Raw genomic sequence first — 18127 nt, 5'->3', positions numbered from 1 at the left:
CAAATGTACTTTATGAGGACACCCTTACGCTCACAACAAAGCCAGAGAAACACACCACAAGAAGGGAAACTACAGGCCAGTGTCTCAGATACACATACATGCAAAATTCCTTGGTTAAGTCTGAGCCTACTGAATTCAACAGCACACTGAAAGGATCATACATGATAATCCAGTGGGATGCATCCCTGGGATGCAAGTATCCTTCAACATACACAAATGCAAAAACGTGATGTCCTCCATTACCAGATGGAATTATTGAATCAAAGCCATCCTTAATTTATTCATAAAATCATTAGACAGTTTTTTCATGAACAAAAGCACATGTTCATCATTTAAAGTAACTCAATTAAAAAGGAGAAGGAAATTACCTCCACATGATCATGGCCACTATGAAAGCCCACCTCTGACAGCATATTGAACAGTAAAATACTAAAACCATTCCTGCCATATCAGGAGCCGGGCAATGATGGTCATCCTCAACAGAGGTATTCCACATGATAACGTGAAGAATAACTATGCTGCCTCAAACCATATCATCGTGTCACAGTCCTTATTTGGATGAAAGTCACGGGAGAAACAGCCAGTCCAAGGACACTCAGACCCTCCTTTGTCCCTTGACAGCAGGATATAAATCTCCCTTGGGAAACTCCCTTCCCTGTACCAGGAGGGGAGAACCATCCTTAGCACCAGAATAAGGAACACAGGGACAAGAAGGATGTGCAAAGAAACCTAGTTATTTGTTGACTAATTAAATACCCGAAAACCACACCTTTGCATTGACTCTTGCCAAATCCAGTTTTGTTGTCTGAAAGTCACAAGTGCCACCTGCTTTGTTAATTGTCTGGGTGTCATATTATTAGGAAGCCCAGGCACTTGCAAAATGAAATTTATTCCCCCATTTATACCAGTCTTATTTCAATTGAATCCTTAGACAGGATGAAAGCCCAGAAGAAAAGAAGGGAAAAGCATTCTTCTACAACTGGAAGAAGTACCCACAAACTTTGGAAATAAAAATAAATAAAATACATTTAAATCAGTAAGGAGGAAGGAAAATTACTTCTTTGCAGATGGCATGATTTTAGGGGTAACAACCCCTAGAGATACCACAAAAAAATATTAGAACCAGTTTTTAAAACTAAGGAAAAGTGCAGGATGCAAAATGAACAAAAATAAATAAATAAAAAAAATAAACCACCTGTGATTCTACACACCAGCATGGAAATACATGCAACACAAATAACAAAATTATACAAGTGAAAATGGCACACAATAAAGTATTTGGAATTAAGCATCAAAAAGGATGTAAAATAATGCATTCTGATAATGACCTATGTTGATTAAAGACCTGTAAAAATGCACAAGGGCCTGCAAATATAACTGTGCTCACATATTAGAATTCTTCATATTGTCACAGCACCATCCACACAAACTAATATAGAAGTGTATCCCTAATGGTCGTTCACTTCTAAAGAATCAAATCTAAGTGTGGAGTTTGATATATATGTCAGAGGACATGCAAATAGGGCCCTCTCTGTGATGATAAAACCAGGCTAGCACCAACCCTGCAGCTGGGAGTGGAGCCCCAGCCCCAGGAGTACCAGGTGTTCCCATTCTGTGATCAGCACAGAACACAGAAACCTCACCATGGAGTTTGTGCTGGGCTGGGTTCTCCTGGTTGCTCTTTTGAAAGGTAATTCATGGTGAACGGGAGACACTGAGTATGTGAGTGGATATGAGTGAGAACCAGTGGATGTGTGACAGTTTCCTGACCAACATGTCTTGTGTTTGTAGGTGTCCAGTGTGACGTGCAGCTGGTGGAGTCTGGAGGAGATCTGGTGAAGCCTGGGGGGTCCCTGAGACTCACATGTGTAGCCTCTGGATTCACCTTCAGTAGCTATGAAGTGAGCTGGGTCCGCCAGGCTCCAGGGAAGGGGCTGCAGTGGGTCGCATATATTTATGATGATGGAAGTAGCACATACTACGCAGACTCAGTGAAGGGCCGATTCACCATCTCCAGAGACAACGCCAAGAACATGCTGTATCTTCAGATGAACAACCTGAAGACCGAGGACACGGCCACATATTACTGTGCAAGAGACACGGTGAGGGGACCTCACTGGGAGCCCAGACACAAACCTCCCTGATGGAGGGGATCAGCACCACCAGGGGGCGCACACTATGCACAACTCTGGTTTGTGTTCCCAAGAGCAGGTGTAGATGGACTTTCCTGTCAGGTTTCCTGTCAGGGTATGGGACTTCCTCTCCACACAGCAGTTTCTCCAGTGGGCCTCTCTGGACACAGGATTCTGTACTTTCCTGTTCATTCCTTGACTTAAAAACTTTGCTGTAATAGGAAAACTACACTAGCATGCACAAAAGACACAGTTGTTTGCACTTGCTTACTCGTCCCTCAATATGAATGAATTAGGAATTTCTTGAGACACAACAGCTGACCATTAGAGGAGTCCCAGATGCACTCCCTGTGCAGCCAGGACCACAGGATCCCACAGCTCCTCCTTATCCTCACCCAGCCCTTGTCCCAATCAAACAACGTGACACTTCCCTCCTGGCTCTTGCTTCTCAGCACTTTAAAAGAGCCACAGCTTTATTCAATTCCTCTTAAGAAGAGATAATTCATCTCAGTGCATTAGTCAGGATTCTCCCGAGGCACAGAGCCCAAAGCACATTGGTTTACATGACTAAATACATTGATAAGCCCCACGTTCCACTCTCACATGCTGGAGACATAGGAAAACCAGCGGTGCAATTCTTAACTACTGTCTAGTCTCAGAACGTGGAGAGCTGATGATGTAACTCTCAGAACAAGGGTCGGAGGAGACCACTGTTCCAGTTCAAACAAGCACATGGGAAGTAAAAATGGAATTCTTCCTCCCTCTGCATCGGATTCTACTCAGAACCTTAATGGAATGGGTGATGCCCAGGCAGACAGAAACCATGGATAGAAATTCCAGTCTCTTCTGGAACACATCACAGATACCCACAGAAACAGTGGGGAGACTGGGCACCTATGATGAAGTCAAGATGACACATAAAGTTAATCATGAGAAGTCAACCTCCTTTAAATGGAGAACTCAAAGACTGAAGATTTAGAAGTCCATGCCATCACTGGAGTGGGGCCTGGTGGGCATAGAAGTGCTCCTGGGGAGAAGAAGCCCTGAGGCCCATAGGGAGTGCTGCAGTTTGAGGATCCCTGGGTAACATCGGCGGTGACAGTTACCTTCTTGGAATGCATTTGGGAGATGGGGCATTACCTCTCATGGGGCAGGAGAGCTGACAGGCATCATTGCACTGCCCTGGTTATTAGCATAGGAGCCTCTGCTGAGAGCAGCTAAATGGACGCTGCCTTCTTGTTGTTCTTCACCATGAACTCCAAGCGCTAGTGTTCATGCAACTGACCTTCTGGGACAACTAGCTCCAGCCAAAGCATAGTGAGACTCTCTCCCAGAGGATCAGTGAGGTCCCTGTCATATTGAGTTCATAAAAAATGGTGTATTCAAACCCAGCTAGAGCTCCTGATATAAAACATAAGAGGCCTAAGCTGCCAGGTGGGGCAATGCTTTGGATACAGACAAGGTGAAGGCAGGGTTCTGAAGGAAGCCTGGGACCCACAAGTACAGATTGTTCTCTTTGTGTGAAGGCTTCCTGAACAGGGGAGGCTGGGAACTCCAACTCCAGGAACTAGAGAGGGAGATAATGCCAATATTTCCTCCCACCAATCAGCATGGACAGAATTCAGTGAGCAGCTCAGCACCTCCCAGTAGAAACTGAGCCACTGACACCAAGCTATACCCCCCTTTACTTCCTTAGATGCTTCCTTACTAGGGAAAGAGTGCCTGGAACCCAGACCAGCATTGCACCCCTCTTTCCAAACACCACCATATACCCGCACAGGCACCAAGTCTACTGACCATATAGTGAGGCATAGCTTCACCTATAGGGGAGATATGAATTAGCCTCTTTTATTAAGCACACCAAACTCACCTAGTTAAAACTCAACACTATGGACAAAGTTGAAAAACTCCCCACTGGAGGCAAGGAGAAACTCTGCAGAGGACTGACCTGAGGGACAGAGCAGACAATACATGACAACACAGTACACATGGCACATGCAAGAAATGCTCCCAGAAATGTCAGGTCCTCAACAGTATGTAACACTTCTCAATAAAGACACTACTCTAGAAGCAGAAAACATAACAGGATTTTCCTAAAACACTTAAGAAAGTGGCGTCATAGACATACACCATGATGGAGGAATTCATTCTAAAAGAGAAAATGATAAAAGGACATTGCCAGGGATAAAATTAAAACACATATAAATAGTATGCCTCAAACAGAATTTAAAACCTATCATAAGGAAACAGAACTTTTAAAAACTATCATAAGGATACTAGCTGTACTTGCGGAAAGCCTAGAAGACATGAGGATACCCTGACTACAGATAGAAAAGACTTAAAACACAGTCAGGCTGAAATTTTTAAAATGTTGTAACTGATCTGTGAAAATGATTGGATATAATGAACTCAAGGCAGAAAGAATCAGATGAATGAGTAAGTGACATAGAAGATAAAATTATGTGAGAAATGAAGCAGGAAAGAAGAGGAAAATTAACATATTGCATCACAAACATATACTTAGGGAATCAGCAATTCCATAAAGTGTAATAAAATTGTTTTCAATGGAGTCCCAGAAGAAAAGAGGAAGAAAAAAAGGGAGAAGTTTTATCTGAGTGCATTATAATGCAAAATTTCTACTAAATAGTGAAGGAATCAGACGTCCACAACTATGAGTCACAGAGAACTCCCATTAAAATAAAATAAAAAAATCAGGCCAACTCTGAGACATAAGATAGTAAAATTCACAAAATACACAAATAAAAAAAATCCTGTAAGCATGAAGACAGAAGAGTTCACTAAAGAATATGGGAAGATAAAAAAAGATTATGGCAGAACTGTCCACAGAAAACTGTAGGAAAGAAGGGAGTGGCATGATATCTTCAAATGCTCAAATGAAAATTGGGCAGTCACTGGGGGACAAGACAAGATGGCGGAACAGCATGGAAGATTTTGTGTGTCTTGCATCCATGAAATACAGCCAGACCAACACTAAACCATCCTACACACCTAGAAAACTGATTGAGGATTAACACAACAATCTGCACAACCTGAACCACAGAATTCAGCAACTACATGGCGTGAAGAGGTGGCCTTGGAGAGGGGGAAGCCACAGCAAGGGAGGTGCTTTTGCAGGTGGAGAGAAGACGGAGACTGGGGGGTGGGGGAGAATACAGGAAAAGCACCCCTCCCCAAAATCAGCTGGACAGAACGTGGAAAATTGGAAACAGCTACAGAGACTAAACTAAAAAGGGAGAAAGGAGAAAGGAGAGTATGTAAATTCCACTAAGACTATAAACAAGGGGACAGCAAAGGCTGCAACTCCACAGCTCGATACCTGGAGGTGCTCTGGTGGGAAGGGAGAATCCCAGGAACAGAGTGGGGTTCACGAGGTTCTTGAGCCACACAGGGAAAAGTGGTTCCACTGCTGGTAGGACATTCTGTAGAGACTGTGGAAGCCATCTGGTCCCAGAAGACCCCAGAAAATGGCCACATTTGCTGGTGCTGGAACAAGGTCGTTTAGGGTGAAGCCTGGTGCCAGACGTGTGGTGTGATTTTCCATATTCCCTGAAACGCTGCTGCTACACTCTCTCACGAACTTTTTCTTGGGCAGGTTGGCACCTGGCCACAGTCTCAGGGCACTGGCAGCAGCAGGGTTTAGCAAACATTCCTGCGTGAAGCCGATATTTGGCCACTGCTCATTCGGCCATTGCCCTGTGAGACCCTCCCACAGAGGGGCAGAACAGGTCAATCCACAGTCCTTTGGGAGTAAGGGGCTGGGGAAACCACCACATCTGAGACAAAACATGGGAGAGAGGTGTGGCCTGGGACCTGGACACGGAATGTGAAGGAGCAGGGAGTGGAAGACAGCTGAAGACAGAGGAAGGGTGTGCGATTGCTGATCCGGGAAAACAGATTGGGTAGCTGGGTGGCGCCATTTTCACCTCTCCTGTGCAGGCGCATAGGCACCTACAAGAACCGCAACAATCCACCCCAGGATGCTAGAAGCGCCATCTAGTGGATAGTGGAGCCATTACACTGAGCCCCTCCCAACTGGGCCAACTGGGCTCTTCAGGAACACAAGCCTCACTGCCATCTTAGTTTATGGACTATAAAGCGCTACATCTAGGGTATAACAAAGTAATTTCAGTCCTACTCCAATCTGTTAGCAGGTTCATCTACTCAATTTTCTTTCTTTTCCTTCTTCTTGAATGCAGAAAGAGAAAAAATTCATTTTTATAAACAATTTTTATTAAAATATTATTCTCTTATTTTATTACTATATATTTTACATTTGTGTAATTTTTTTTCAAATTGTATTCTACTTCCATGATTTTATTTTAGTCTACTTCAGTGTATTCCCCTTTTCAAATTTCAAAACAGTTTTCTTTTAATTTTTTTATTTTTTTCTCTTCTTCATTTCTGTAGTTTTTCTTGAATGCAGAAAGAGAAAAACTTCATTTTACTTCAATTTCTATTAAAAATATTTTTATTCAAATTTCCTACTATATTGTATGCTTTTTGTAAATTTTTTCAAGTTCTATTTTACTACCATCATTTTGTTTTAGTCTACTACAATGTATTCACTTTCTTGAATTTTCAAACGATTTCCTTTTTCTCCTTTTTTTTAAAATCTTTTTTCTCTTTTTCATTTCCTTTCTTTTTTCTTGAATACAGAAAAAGAAAAAAATCACATTTATTTTTAATTTTTATTAAAAATATCTTTCTTTCCTTTTTTCTAGTATATTTTTTAATTTTGTGTAAATTTTTTTCAAACTCTATTTTACTTCCATCATCTCATTTTAGTCTACTTCAGTGTATTCATTGTTTCAAATTATCAAATGATGTCCTTTTTTTTTCTCCCCTCCCTTTTTCTCTCATATATGTCAAAACACTTTCAACACCAAAACCAAAAAACACATAGGATCTAGCAATATAGCATCATCTATTCGATTTGTGTGTGTGTGTGTGTGTGTGTGTTTAATTTTTAATTTTAATATTTTGTAATTGTATCTTTTTTTCAATTTTGCGACCTCATTAATTCCTTTTCTCCCTTCAAAATGACAAAACAAAGGAATTCACCCCCCAAAAAAAGATCAAGAACAAACGACGGCCAGGGATTTAACCAACACAGATACAAGCAAGATGTCAGAACCACAATTAGGATCAAAATAATAAGAATACTAGCTGGAGTAAAAAATAGATTAGAATCACTTTCTATAGAGATACAAGAAGTAAAAAATAGCGAGAATGAAATTTAAAATGCTATAACTGAGGTGCAATCACAGATGGATGCAACGGTGGCACGGATGGATGAGGCAGAATAGGCAATCAGCGATATAGAGGACAAAGTTATAGAGAATAATGAAGCAGAAAAAAACAGGGAGATTAAGGCAAAAGAGCACGATTTAAGAATTAGAGAAATCAGTGACTCCTTAAAAAGGAAAAACATGAGAATCATAGGGGTCCCAGAAGTGGAATAGAGAAATACGGGTGGAAGGGTTAGGTGAGTAAATCTTAGAGGAAAAATTTCCTAACTTGGGCAAAGACACAGACATCAAAATCCATGAAGCACAGAGTACTCCATTAGATTCAACAAAAACTGACCATCAACAAGGTACATCATAGTCAAATTGACAAAGTACTCAGGCAAAGAGAATCATAAAACCAACAGGGAAACAAAGTCCCTAACCAGCAAGGGAAGACAGATCAGGTTTGCAGCAGACCTATCCACAGAAAGTTGGCAGGACAGAAAGGACTGGTGGGATATATCCAATGTGCTGAATCAGAAAAATATGCAGCCACGAATTCTGTATCTAGCAAGGCTGTCATTCAAAATAGAAGGAGAGATAAAAAGATCCCCATACAAACAAAAATTAAAGGAGATTGTGAGCACTAAACCAGGTCTTCAGGAAATTTTAAGGGAGACTCTCTGAGAGGAGATAAGATGAAAATATAAATAAATAAATAAATAAATAAATAAATAAATAAATAAATAAATAAATAGATAGATAGATAGATAGATAGATAAATAAATACCAAAAGTAACAAAGATTAGAAAGACCAGAGAACACCACCAGAAACTCCAACTCTACAAGCATCATAATGGCAATAGACTCATATATTTCAGTATTCACTCTAAGTGTCATTGGACTCAATTCTCCAATCAAAATACATAGGGTAATGGAATGGATAAGAAAACAAGATCCATCTATATGCTTTTCATAAGAGACGCATTTTAGACCTAAAGACACCTCCGTATTTAAATAAGGGGAATGAGAGCCATCTATCATGCTAATGGTCAACAAAAGAAAGCCGGAGTAGCCATACTGATATCACACAATCTATACTTTAAAATAAAGACTGTATCAAAAAATGCAGAAGGGCATTATATCGTTCATAATCAAGGGGTCTATCCACCAAGAAGACCTAACAACTGTAAACATTTATGAGCCAAATGTGAGAGCACCCAAATATATAAATCAATTAATCACAAACATAAATAAACTCATCGATAAGAATACCATAATAGTAGGAGACTTCAACACCCCACTCACAGCAATGGACAGATGATCTAATAAAAAAATCCACAAGAAAACAATAGCATTGAATGACACACTCGACCAGATGGACTTAACAGATATATTCAGAACATTTCATCCTAAAGAAACAGAATATGCATTCTTCTCCAGTGCCCATGGAACGTTCTCCAGAATAGACCATATACTTGGGCACAAACCAGCCAAAGTAAGCACAAAAAGATTGAGATCCTACCATACATAATTTCAGACCACAATTGCCATGAACTCGAAATCAACCACAAGAAAAAATTTGGAAAGGTAACAAAGACTTGGAGACTGAAGAACATCCTACTAAAGAATGAAAGGGCTAACCAAACAGTTAAAGAGGAAATTGAAAAGTATATGGAAGTCAATGAAAAACATAACACCACAACGCAAACCTCTAGGATGCAGCAAAGGCAGCCATAAGAAGAAAGATATAGCACTCTGTTCCTTCCTAAAGAAAGAAGAAAGATCTCAGATACACAACCTAACCTTACACCTTAAGAAGCTGGAAGAGAACAGCAAATAAAACCCAAAACCAGCAGAAGACAGGGAATAATAAAGATTAGAGCAGAAATTAATCTTATCGAAACCAAAGAAAAAAACAGTACAACAGATCAATGAAACTAAAAGCTGGTTCTTTGAAAGAATTAAAAAAATTGATAAACCACTATCCAGATTGATCAAAAAGAAAAAGGAAAGGACCCAAATAAATAAAATCAAGAATGACAGAGGAGACATCACAACGAACACAACAGAAATAAAAACAGTAATAAGAAAATATTATGAACAGTTATATGCCAATAGAATGGACAATCTGGAAGAAAGGGGCGAATTCCTAGAAACATATACACTACCAAAACTGAAATAGGAAGAAATAGAAAATTTGAACCGACCCATAACCAGTAAGGAAATCAAATTAGTAACCAAAAATCTGCCAAAAGACAACAGTCCAGTACCAGATAGCTTTCCAGGGAAATTCTACCAAACATTTAAGGAAGAGTTAACACCTATTCTCTTGAAACTGTTCCAAAAAATAGAAATGGAAAGAAAACTTCAAAACTCTTTCTATGAAGCCATCATTACCTTGATTCCAAAACCAGACAGAGACCTCACTTAAAAGGAGAACTAGAGACCAATTTCCCTGATGAACATGGATGCAAAAATCCTCAACAAGATATTATCCAACCAGAAACAATAATACATTTAAAAAATTAATGACCACGACCAAGTGGGATTTATACCTGGGATGCAGGGCTGGCTCAATATCTGTAAAACAATTAACGTGATTCATCACATCGGTAAAAGAAAGGACAGGAACCATATGATCCTCTCCATAGACGCAGAGAAAGCATTTGACAAAATACAACATCCTTTCTTGATAAAAACCCTCAAGAAAGTAGGGATAGAAGGACCATACCTCGAGATCATAAAAGCCATCTATGAACGACCCAATGCTAATATCATCCTCAATGGGGAAAAACTGAGAGCTTTCTCCCTAAGGTCAGGAACAAGACAGGGATGTCCACTCTTGCCACTGTTATTCAACAGATTATTGGAAGTCTTAGCATCTGCAAGCAGACAACACAAAGAAACAAAAGGCATACAAATCAGCCAGGAAGGGGTCAAACTTTCACTCTTCACAGATGACACGATACTCTATATGGAAAACCCAAAAGACTCCACCAAAAAACTGCTAGAATTGATTCATAACTTCAGCAAAGTGGCAGGATACAAAATCAACGCAGAGAAATCAGTTGAATTCCTATATACCCACAATGAAGTGACAGAAAAGAAAACAAGGAATCTATCCCATTTACAGTAGCACCAAAAACCATAAAATACCTAGGAATAAATCTAACCAAAGAGACGAAACTCTATACACTAAAAATGATAGAAACCTTATGAAAGAAATTGAAGATGGCAAAATATGGAAAAAGATTCCACGCTCCTGGATAGGAAGAACAAATATTGTTAAAACGCCGATAGTACCCAAAACAATGTACATAATCAATGCAATCCCGATCGAAGTGACACCAGCATTCTTCACAGAGCTAGACAAATAATCCTAAAATTTGTATGGAACAGAAAAGACCCCGAATAGCCAAAGTGATCTTGAAAAACAAAACCAAAGCAGGAGACATCATAATCCCAGGCTTCAAGCTATACTACAAAGCTGTAATGATCAAGACAGTATGGTACTGGCACAAGCACAGACATTCAGGGGCGTCTGGGTGGATCAGTCAGTTAAGCGTCTGACTTTGACTCAGGTCAGGATCTTGTGGCCCATGAGTTTGAGTCCCGCAACGGGCTATGTGCTGACAGCTCAGAGCCTGGAGCCTATTGGAATTCTCTGCCTCCCTCTCTCTCTCCCCTCCCCCGCTCATGCTCTTTGTCTCTCAAAAGTAATAAATAAACGCCAAAAATTTTAAAAACAAAAACAAGAACAGACACTCAGATCAATGGAACAGATTAAAAAACCCAGAAGTGGACCCACAAACATATGGCCAACTAATCTTTGACAAAGCAGGAAAGAATACCAATGGAATAAAGAAAGTTTCTTCAGCAAGTGGTGCTGGGAAAACTGGACAGCGACATGCAGAAGAATGAACCTGAACCACTTTCCTACACCATTCACAAAATACACTCAAAATGGATGAAAGACCTCAATTAAATCAGGAAACCATCAAAATCCTCGAGGAGAAAACAGGCAAAAACATCCTTGATCTTGGCCACAGCAATTTGCTACTCAACACGTCCCCAGAAGCAAGGGAAATAAAAGCAAAAATGAACGACTGGGACCTCATCAAAATAAAAAGCTTCTGCACAGTGAAGGCAAACAATCAGCAAAATTAAAATTCAACTGACAGAATGGGAGAAGATATTTTCAAATGGCATCTCAGATAACGGGTTAGTATCCAAAATCTATAAAATCCAAAGGGTTAGTATCCAACACCCAAAACACAAAAAATCCAGTGAAGAAACGGGCAAAAGACATGAATAGACACATCTCCAAAGAAGACATCCAGATGGCCAACCAACACATGAAAAAATGCTCCACATCACTCATCATCACGGAAATGCAAATCAAAACCCTAATGAGATACCACCTGACACCTGTCAGAATGGCTAACATTAACAACTCAGGCAACAACAGATGTTGGCAAGGATGCAGAGAGAGGATCTCTTTTGCATTGTTGGTGGGAATGCAAGCTGGTGCAGCCACTCTGGAAAGCTGTATGGAGGTTTGTCAAAAAACTAAAATATAAGTACCTTATGACTCAGCAATTGCACCACTAGGCATTTATACACGGGACACAGGTGATCTGTTTCGAAGGGACACATGCACCCCCATGTTTATAGCAGCACTATCAACAATAGTCAAAATACGAAAAGAGCCCAAATGTCCATCAATGGATGAATGGATAAAGAAGATATGGTATATATATACATACAATGGAGTCTTACTAGGCAATCAAAAAGAATGAAATCTTTCCATTTGCAACTACGTGGGTGGAACTGGAGGGTATTATGCTAAGTGAAATTAGTCAGAGAAAGACAAAAATCATATGACATCACTCATATGAGGACTTTAAGAGACAAAACAGATAAACATAATGGATGGGAAACAAAAATAATATAAAAGCATGGAGGGGACAGAGTATAAGAGACTCATATATGGAGAACAAACAGAGGGTTGCTGGAAGGATTTTGGGAGGGGGATGGGCTAAACTGGTAAGGGGGAACTAAGGAATCCAATCCTGAAATCATTGTTGCAATATATGCTAATTTGGATATAAATTTTAATTAATAAAACTAAATAAATAAATAATAAAAATAATATATATATATAAAGAAAATACTGAGTGATCATGACGTTGAGGTAAAAATTTCTTAAACGTTATGCCGAAACCTCAATAAAGGTAAAACTCCAAAACTGAAAAAATGAAAAAGAATTCTTCATATTGTCACTGCACCATTCACACAAACTAATGTAGAAGTGCGTCCTTAACCCTGTCGTTCACTTTTAAAGAATCAAGTCTAAGTGTGGAGTTTGATATATATGTCAGAGGACATGCAAATAGGGCCCTCTCCATAATGATAAACCCAGCCCAGCCCCGACACTGCAGCTGGGAGAGGAGCCCCAGTCCTGGGAGTCCCAGGTGTTCCCATTCTGTGATCAGGACGGAACACAGACACCTAACCATGGAGTTTGTTCTGGGCTGGGTTTTCCTGGTTGCTCTTTTAAAAGGTAATTTATGGTGAACGGGAGACACTGAGTATGTGAGTGGATATGAGTGAGAACCTGTGGATGTGTGACAGTTTCCTGACCAACATGTCTTGTGTCTGTAGGTGTCCAGTGTGACGTGCAGCTGGTGGAGTCTGGGGGAGACCTGGTGAAGCCTGGGGGGACCCTGAGACTCACCTGTGTAGCCTCTGGATTCACCTTCAGTGGCTATTGGATGAGCTGGGTCCGCCAGGCTCCAGGGAAGGGGCTGCAGTGGGTCGCAGAAATTAGTGGTAGTGGAGGTAGCACAAACTATGCAGACTCCATGAAGGGCCAATTCACCATCTCCAGAGACAACTCCAAGAACACGCTGTATCTGCAGAAGAACAACCTGAAGACCGAGTACAAGACCATGTATTACTGTGTAAGAGACATGGTGAGGGGACCTCACTGGGAGCCCAGATACAAACCTCCCTGCAGGAGGGGATCAGCACCACCAGGGGGATGCACAATATGCACAATTCTGCTTTGAGTGCCCAAGAGCAGGTGCAGATGGAGGTTATAGGCAGGTTTCCTGTCAGGGTCTGGGGCTTCCTCTCCACACAGCAGTTTCCCCAGGGAGTCTCCCTGGTTATATGATTCTGTGTTTACCTATTAACGTCTGAATTAGCAACTGCGTTGTCATAGGAAAACTACACTGGCATGCACAAAGACACAGTGGTTTGCCCTTGCTTACTCTGGTCCAAGAACATGAGTGAATTACACATTTCCTGAGGCACAACAGCTGAACCTTTACAGGATTCCCAGATGCACTCCCTGTGCAGCCAGGACCACAGGATCCCACAGCTCCTCCTTATCCTCACCCAGTCCTGGACCCAGTCAAACAACGTCACACTTCCCTCCTGGCACTTGCAACTCAGGACTTTAAGTGAGCTACAGCTTTATTCAATTCCTCTAAACGAGAGATAAATAATCTCCATGTATTAGTCAGGATTCCCTTGAGCAAAAGAACCCAAAGCACATTAGTTTACATGACAAAAGAGGTTGAGAAGTCCCATGATCTACTGTCACAAGCTGAAGACCCAGGAAAACCAGTGATGTAATTCTTGTCTGATTCTGAACTAGTGTCTAATCTCAGAACGTGGAGAGCTGATGATGTAACTCTCAGAACAAGGGCCAGAGGAGACCAATATTCCAGTTCAAACAAGCACATGGGAAGTAAAAATGAGGGAATTCTTCCTCCATCTGCATCAGATTCTATTCACAACCTTAATGGAATGGGTGGTGCCCAGGCAGAAAGAAACCATGGATGGAAATCCCATTCTCTTCTGGAACACATCACAGACATCCACAGAAACAGTGGTGAATCTGGGCACCCATGACGCAGTCAAGATAACCTATAAAGTTAATCATGAAAAGTCAACTTCCTGTAAACGTGGAGCTCAAAGACTGAAGATTTAAGTCGATTCCATCATTGGGGTGGAGCCTGGTGGGCATAGCAGTGCTCCTGTGAAGGAGAGGAGAGGCCCATAAGGGGAACTGTAGTCTGAGTATCCCCTGGGTCACATCGGGAGAGACAATTCCCTTCTTGGAGTGCGTTTGGGAGATGGGGCATTGCCTCTCATAGGACAGGAGAGCTGACAGGCACCATTAAAATTCCCTGATCATTAGCATAGGAGCCTCTTCTGAGAGCAGCTAACTGGACACTGCCTTCTTGTTGTTCTTCACCATGAACTCCAAGCCCCTAGTGTTCATGCAACTGATCTTCTGGGGTAAACCAGCTCTGCGGTAAACCAGGCAGAGCACATCAATACCCTCTCCCAGAGGATCATTGGGGTCCCTGACATATTGAGTTCACATAATGTGCAGTTTTCAAACCCAGCTAGAGCTCCTAAGATAAAATGTAAGAGCCCTGTGCCACGAGGGCTGTGCCACCCTGTGCCACCCTGTGCCACCAGATGGGCCCATGGCTTGGACACAGACAGGGTGAAAGCAATTCTGACAGAAGCCTGGGACCCACAAGTGTTCTCTCTGTGTGAGGGCTTCCTGAACAGGGGAGACTGGGAACTCCAACTCCAGGGACTAGAGAGGGAGCTGACGCCAATATTTCCTCCCACCAATCAACATTGACAGATTTCACTCAGCAGCACAGCATCCCCAGTGGAAGCTGAGCCACTAACACCAAGCTCCACCTACTCCTGCTCCCATCAAGTGCTTGCTTACCAGGAAAGAGTGCCTGGCAACCAGAACACCACTGCACCCCTCCCTCCAAAGACCACTGTATACACCCACAGGCACCAAGTAAACTGACCATATAGTGAGGAATAGCTTCACCTCTAGGGGAGATAGGAATTAGCCTCTTTTAACAAGCAGACCAAACTCACCTAGTTAAAACTCACAACACTGGGGACAAGGTCCAAAATTCCCCACTGGAGGCAAGGAGAAACTCTGCAGAGGACTGTCCTGAGGGACAGAGCAGCCAAAACATGACAGCACAGTGCCATGGAACATAAAACAAATGCTTCATGAAGTGTCAGGCCCTGGACAGTATGTGAACACTTCTCAATAAAGATACTACCCTAGAAGCAGAAAAAATAACAGGATTTTCTAAAACATTTAAGAAGGCAGAGACATAGACAACAACATGATTGTGGAATTCATCCTAAAAGAAAAAACGATAAAAGGTCATTGTGAGGGATATAATTAAAACACATATAAATAATATGTTTCAAACAGAATTTCTAAAAACTCTTATAATGAAACAGGATTTTAAAAAGTATCATAAGGATACCAGCTGTGCTTGAGGAAAATATATGAGACATGAGGGATACCCTTACTGCAAACAGAAAAGACCTAAAACCTAGTCAGCATGAAATTTTAAATGTTGTAACCGAGATGTGAAACTGATTGGATATAATGACCTCAAGGCTGAAAGAAGCAGATGAATGAGGAAGGCACATAGAAGATAAAATTATGGGGGAAATGAAGCTGGAAGGAAGAGGAAAATTAAAATATTGCATCACAAACTTAGGGAAACCAGCAACTCCATAAACTGTAATAACATTCTTTTGAAAGGAGTCCCAAAAGAAGTGGAGAAAAAGAGGGATACGTTTTATCTGAGTGAATTATAGAGAAAATTTCCACAAGCTGGGGAAGGAAACAGACGTCCACATCTAGGAGGCAGAGAGAACACCCATTAAATTAAAAAAAAAAAAAAAAAAAAAACAGGCCAACTCTGAGACATATCGTAGGAAGAATGGCAAAAAATTCAGATAAAGAAAAACCTTAAAAGCAGCAACACAAAAGAAGTCGCTAACTAACAAGGGAAGATTAAAAACACAATGGCAGTTGTCTCCACAGACACCTTCATGCAAGTAGGGAGTGGCATCATATCCTCAACATGTGCAATTGAAAATTACACAGCCAAGAATAGTTTCTCCAGTAAGGCAGTCATTCAGATACAAGGAGTGATAGAATTTCCCAGACAAACAAAAACCAAAGAAGTTCATGGCCTCTAAATCAGCCCTGTGAGAAATTAAAGGGGACTCTTTGAGTGGGAAGGAAGACTAAAAGTAACAAAGACTAGGAATAAACAGAGAAAATCTCCGGAAACAATCACTCTAGAGGTAATACAATGGCACTAAGTTTATATGTATCAATAATCACTGTGAATGTAAAAGGGCAACATGCTCCAATCAAAAGACATAGGATATCAGAATGGATAAAAACAAATACAAGATCCTCCTATACACTGCATGCAATTGACTCATTTTCAACTTATAATACCTATAGACTGAAAATGAGGGGAGGTAGAACAATTTATCATGCTAATGGACATCAAAAGAAAGTTCCAGTACCATACTCATATCACACTACATAGATTTCAAACCAAAGTTCATTACAAGAGATCAGGAAGGCAGTATATCATCATAAAGGAGTATATCCAACAAGAAGATGTAAAGCTTTAAATATTTATACCCAAAAAATGTAAGCACTGAAATATATAAATAAGTTAATATGAAACATAAACTCATTTTAATAGACAATAGTAATAATAGAGAATGTTAACACTCCACTTACAGCAAGGGACAGACAATCTGAGCTGAAAATCAATAAGGAAACAATGGCTTTCAAAGACACACAGACTGAATGGACTTAACAGATATATTCAGAACATTCCATCCTAAAGCACCAGAATACAGATTCTTTTTGAGTGCGCATTGAATATTCTCCAGAACAGATCACATAATCTGCCACAAATCAGCCCTCTACAAGTACAAAAAGACTGAGATCATTCCATGCGTATTTTCAAACCACAACACTATGAAACTTGAAGTCAACCACAAAAACATTTGGGCAACACCACCAATACATTAGGTTAAAGAACATTGTGTAAAAGCTGAATGAGATTTTCAGGAAATTACAGAAGCAATACAAAATACATAGAAGCAAATGAAAATGAAAACATTCCAGTTACAAACCATCTGGATGCAGCAAACTTGATGGAAGGGTGAAATGTGTAGCAGTAGAGGCCAAGCTCAAGAAAGAAGAAAAGTTCAAACACACAACCCCTTTACAACTAAAGGAGCTAGAAAAAGGCCAGCCAATGAACCCTAAAGCCAGCAGGAACAGGTAAACAAAAAGATTAGAGCAGAAATAAATGATATAGAAACAAAGAAAAACAGTAGAACAGGTGAATGAAACTATAAGTTGGTTTTTGTAAGAATAAATAAAAATGATAAACCCAAGAGCAGACTTAGCAAAAACAAAAGAGAAAGGACAAAATAAATATATTTAGAATATGAGAGGAGACATCGCGACTAACACCACAGAAATACAACTATGAGAAAATAGTTTGGAAATTTATATGCCAACAAATTGGGCAATCTGGAAGAAAGGGATAAATTCCCAGAATAATGTAAACTACCTAATATGAAAGAGGAGGAAGTTGAATACGTGAACAGACTGATAATGAGCAAAGAAATGGAATCATTAATCAAAAATCTACTGACACACAAAATTCCAGGACCAGATAAGTTCACAGGTGAATTCTACCAGATATTTAAGAAGAGTGTCAAATATTCTATTTAAGTAGAATAGAATATTCCCATCTTAACAACTGTTCCAAATAATAGAAATGGAAAGAAGACTTCCAAATTCATTCTATAAGATCAGTATGACCATGGTTTCAAACCAGATTAAAC

At 40.4% G+C, this 18127-nt stretch overlaps 2 gene segments (V, D, J or C); both read left to right on the top strand.

The window, feature by feature from the left end:
* The window catches only part of LOC123386273, a 41479-nt gene extending 27624 nt beyond the window's left edge, over positions 1 to 13855 (top strand). The window contains 2 exon segments of the V gene segment in view: positions 13049 to 13359; positions 13748 to 13855. Of these exon segments, the coding sequence occupies positions 13049 to 13359; positions 13748 to 13855 (419 nt within the window).
* On the top strand, positions 1545 to 2144 carry LOC111559020. The segment is given in 2 exon segments: positions 1545 to 1690; positions 1792 to 2144. Coding segments are annotated over 2 exon segments (399 nt in total).
* Positions 13856 to 18127: the final 4272 nt, after the last annotated feature.

This window comes from Felis catus, chromosome B3 (assembly GCF_018350175.1).
Source record: "Felis catus isolate Fca126 chromosome B3, F.catus_Fca126_mat1.0, whole genome shotgun sequence".
Taxonomy (NCBI): Eukaryota; Metazoa; Chordata; class Mammalia; order Carnivora; family Felidae; genus Felis; species Felis catus.
Note: the sequence above shows the minus strand (reverse complement) of the source record. Positions and strands in the feature narration are given on the sequence as shown.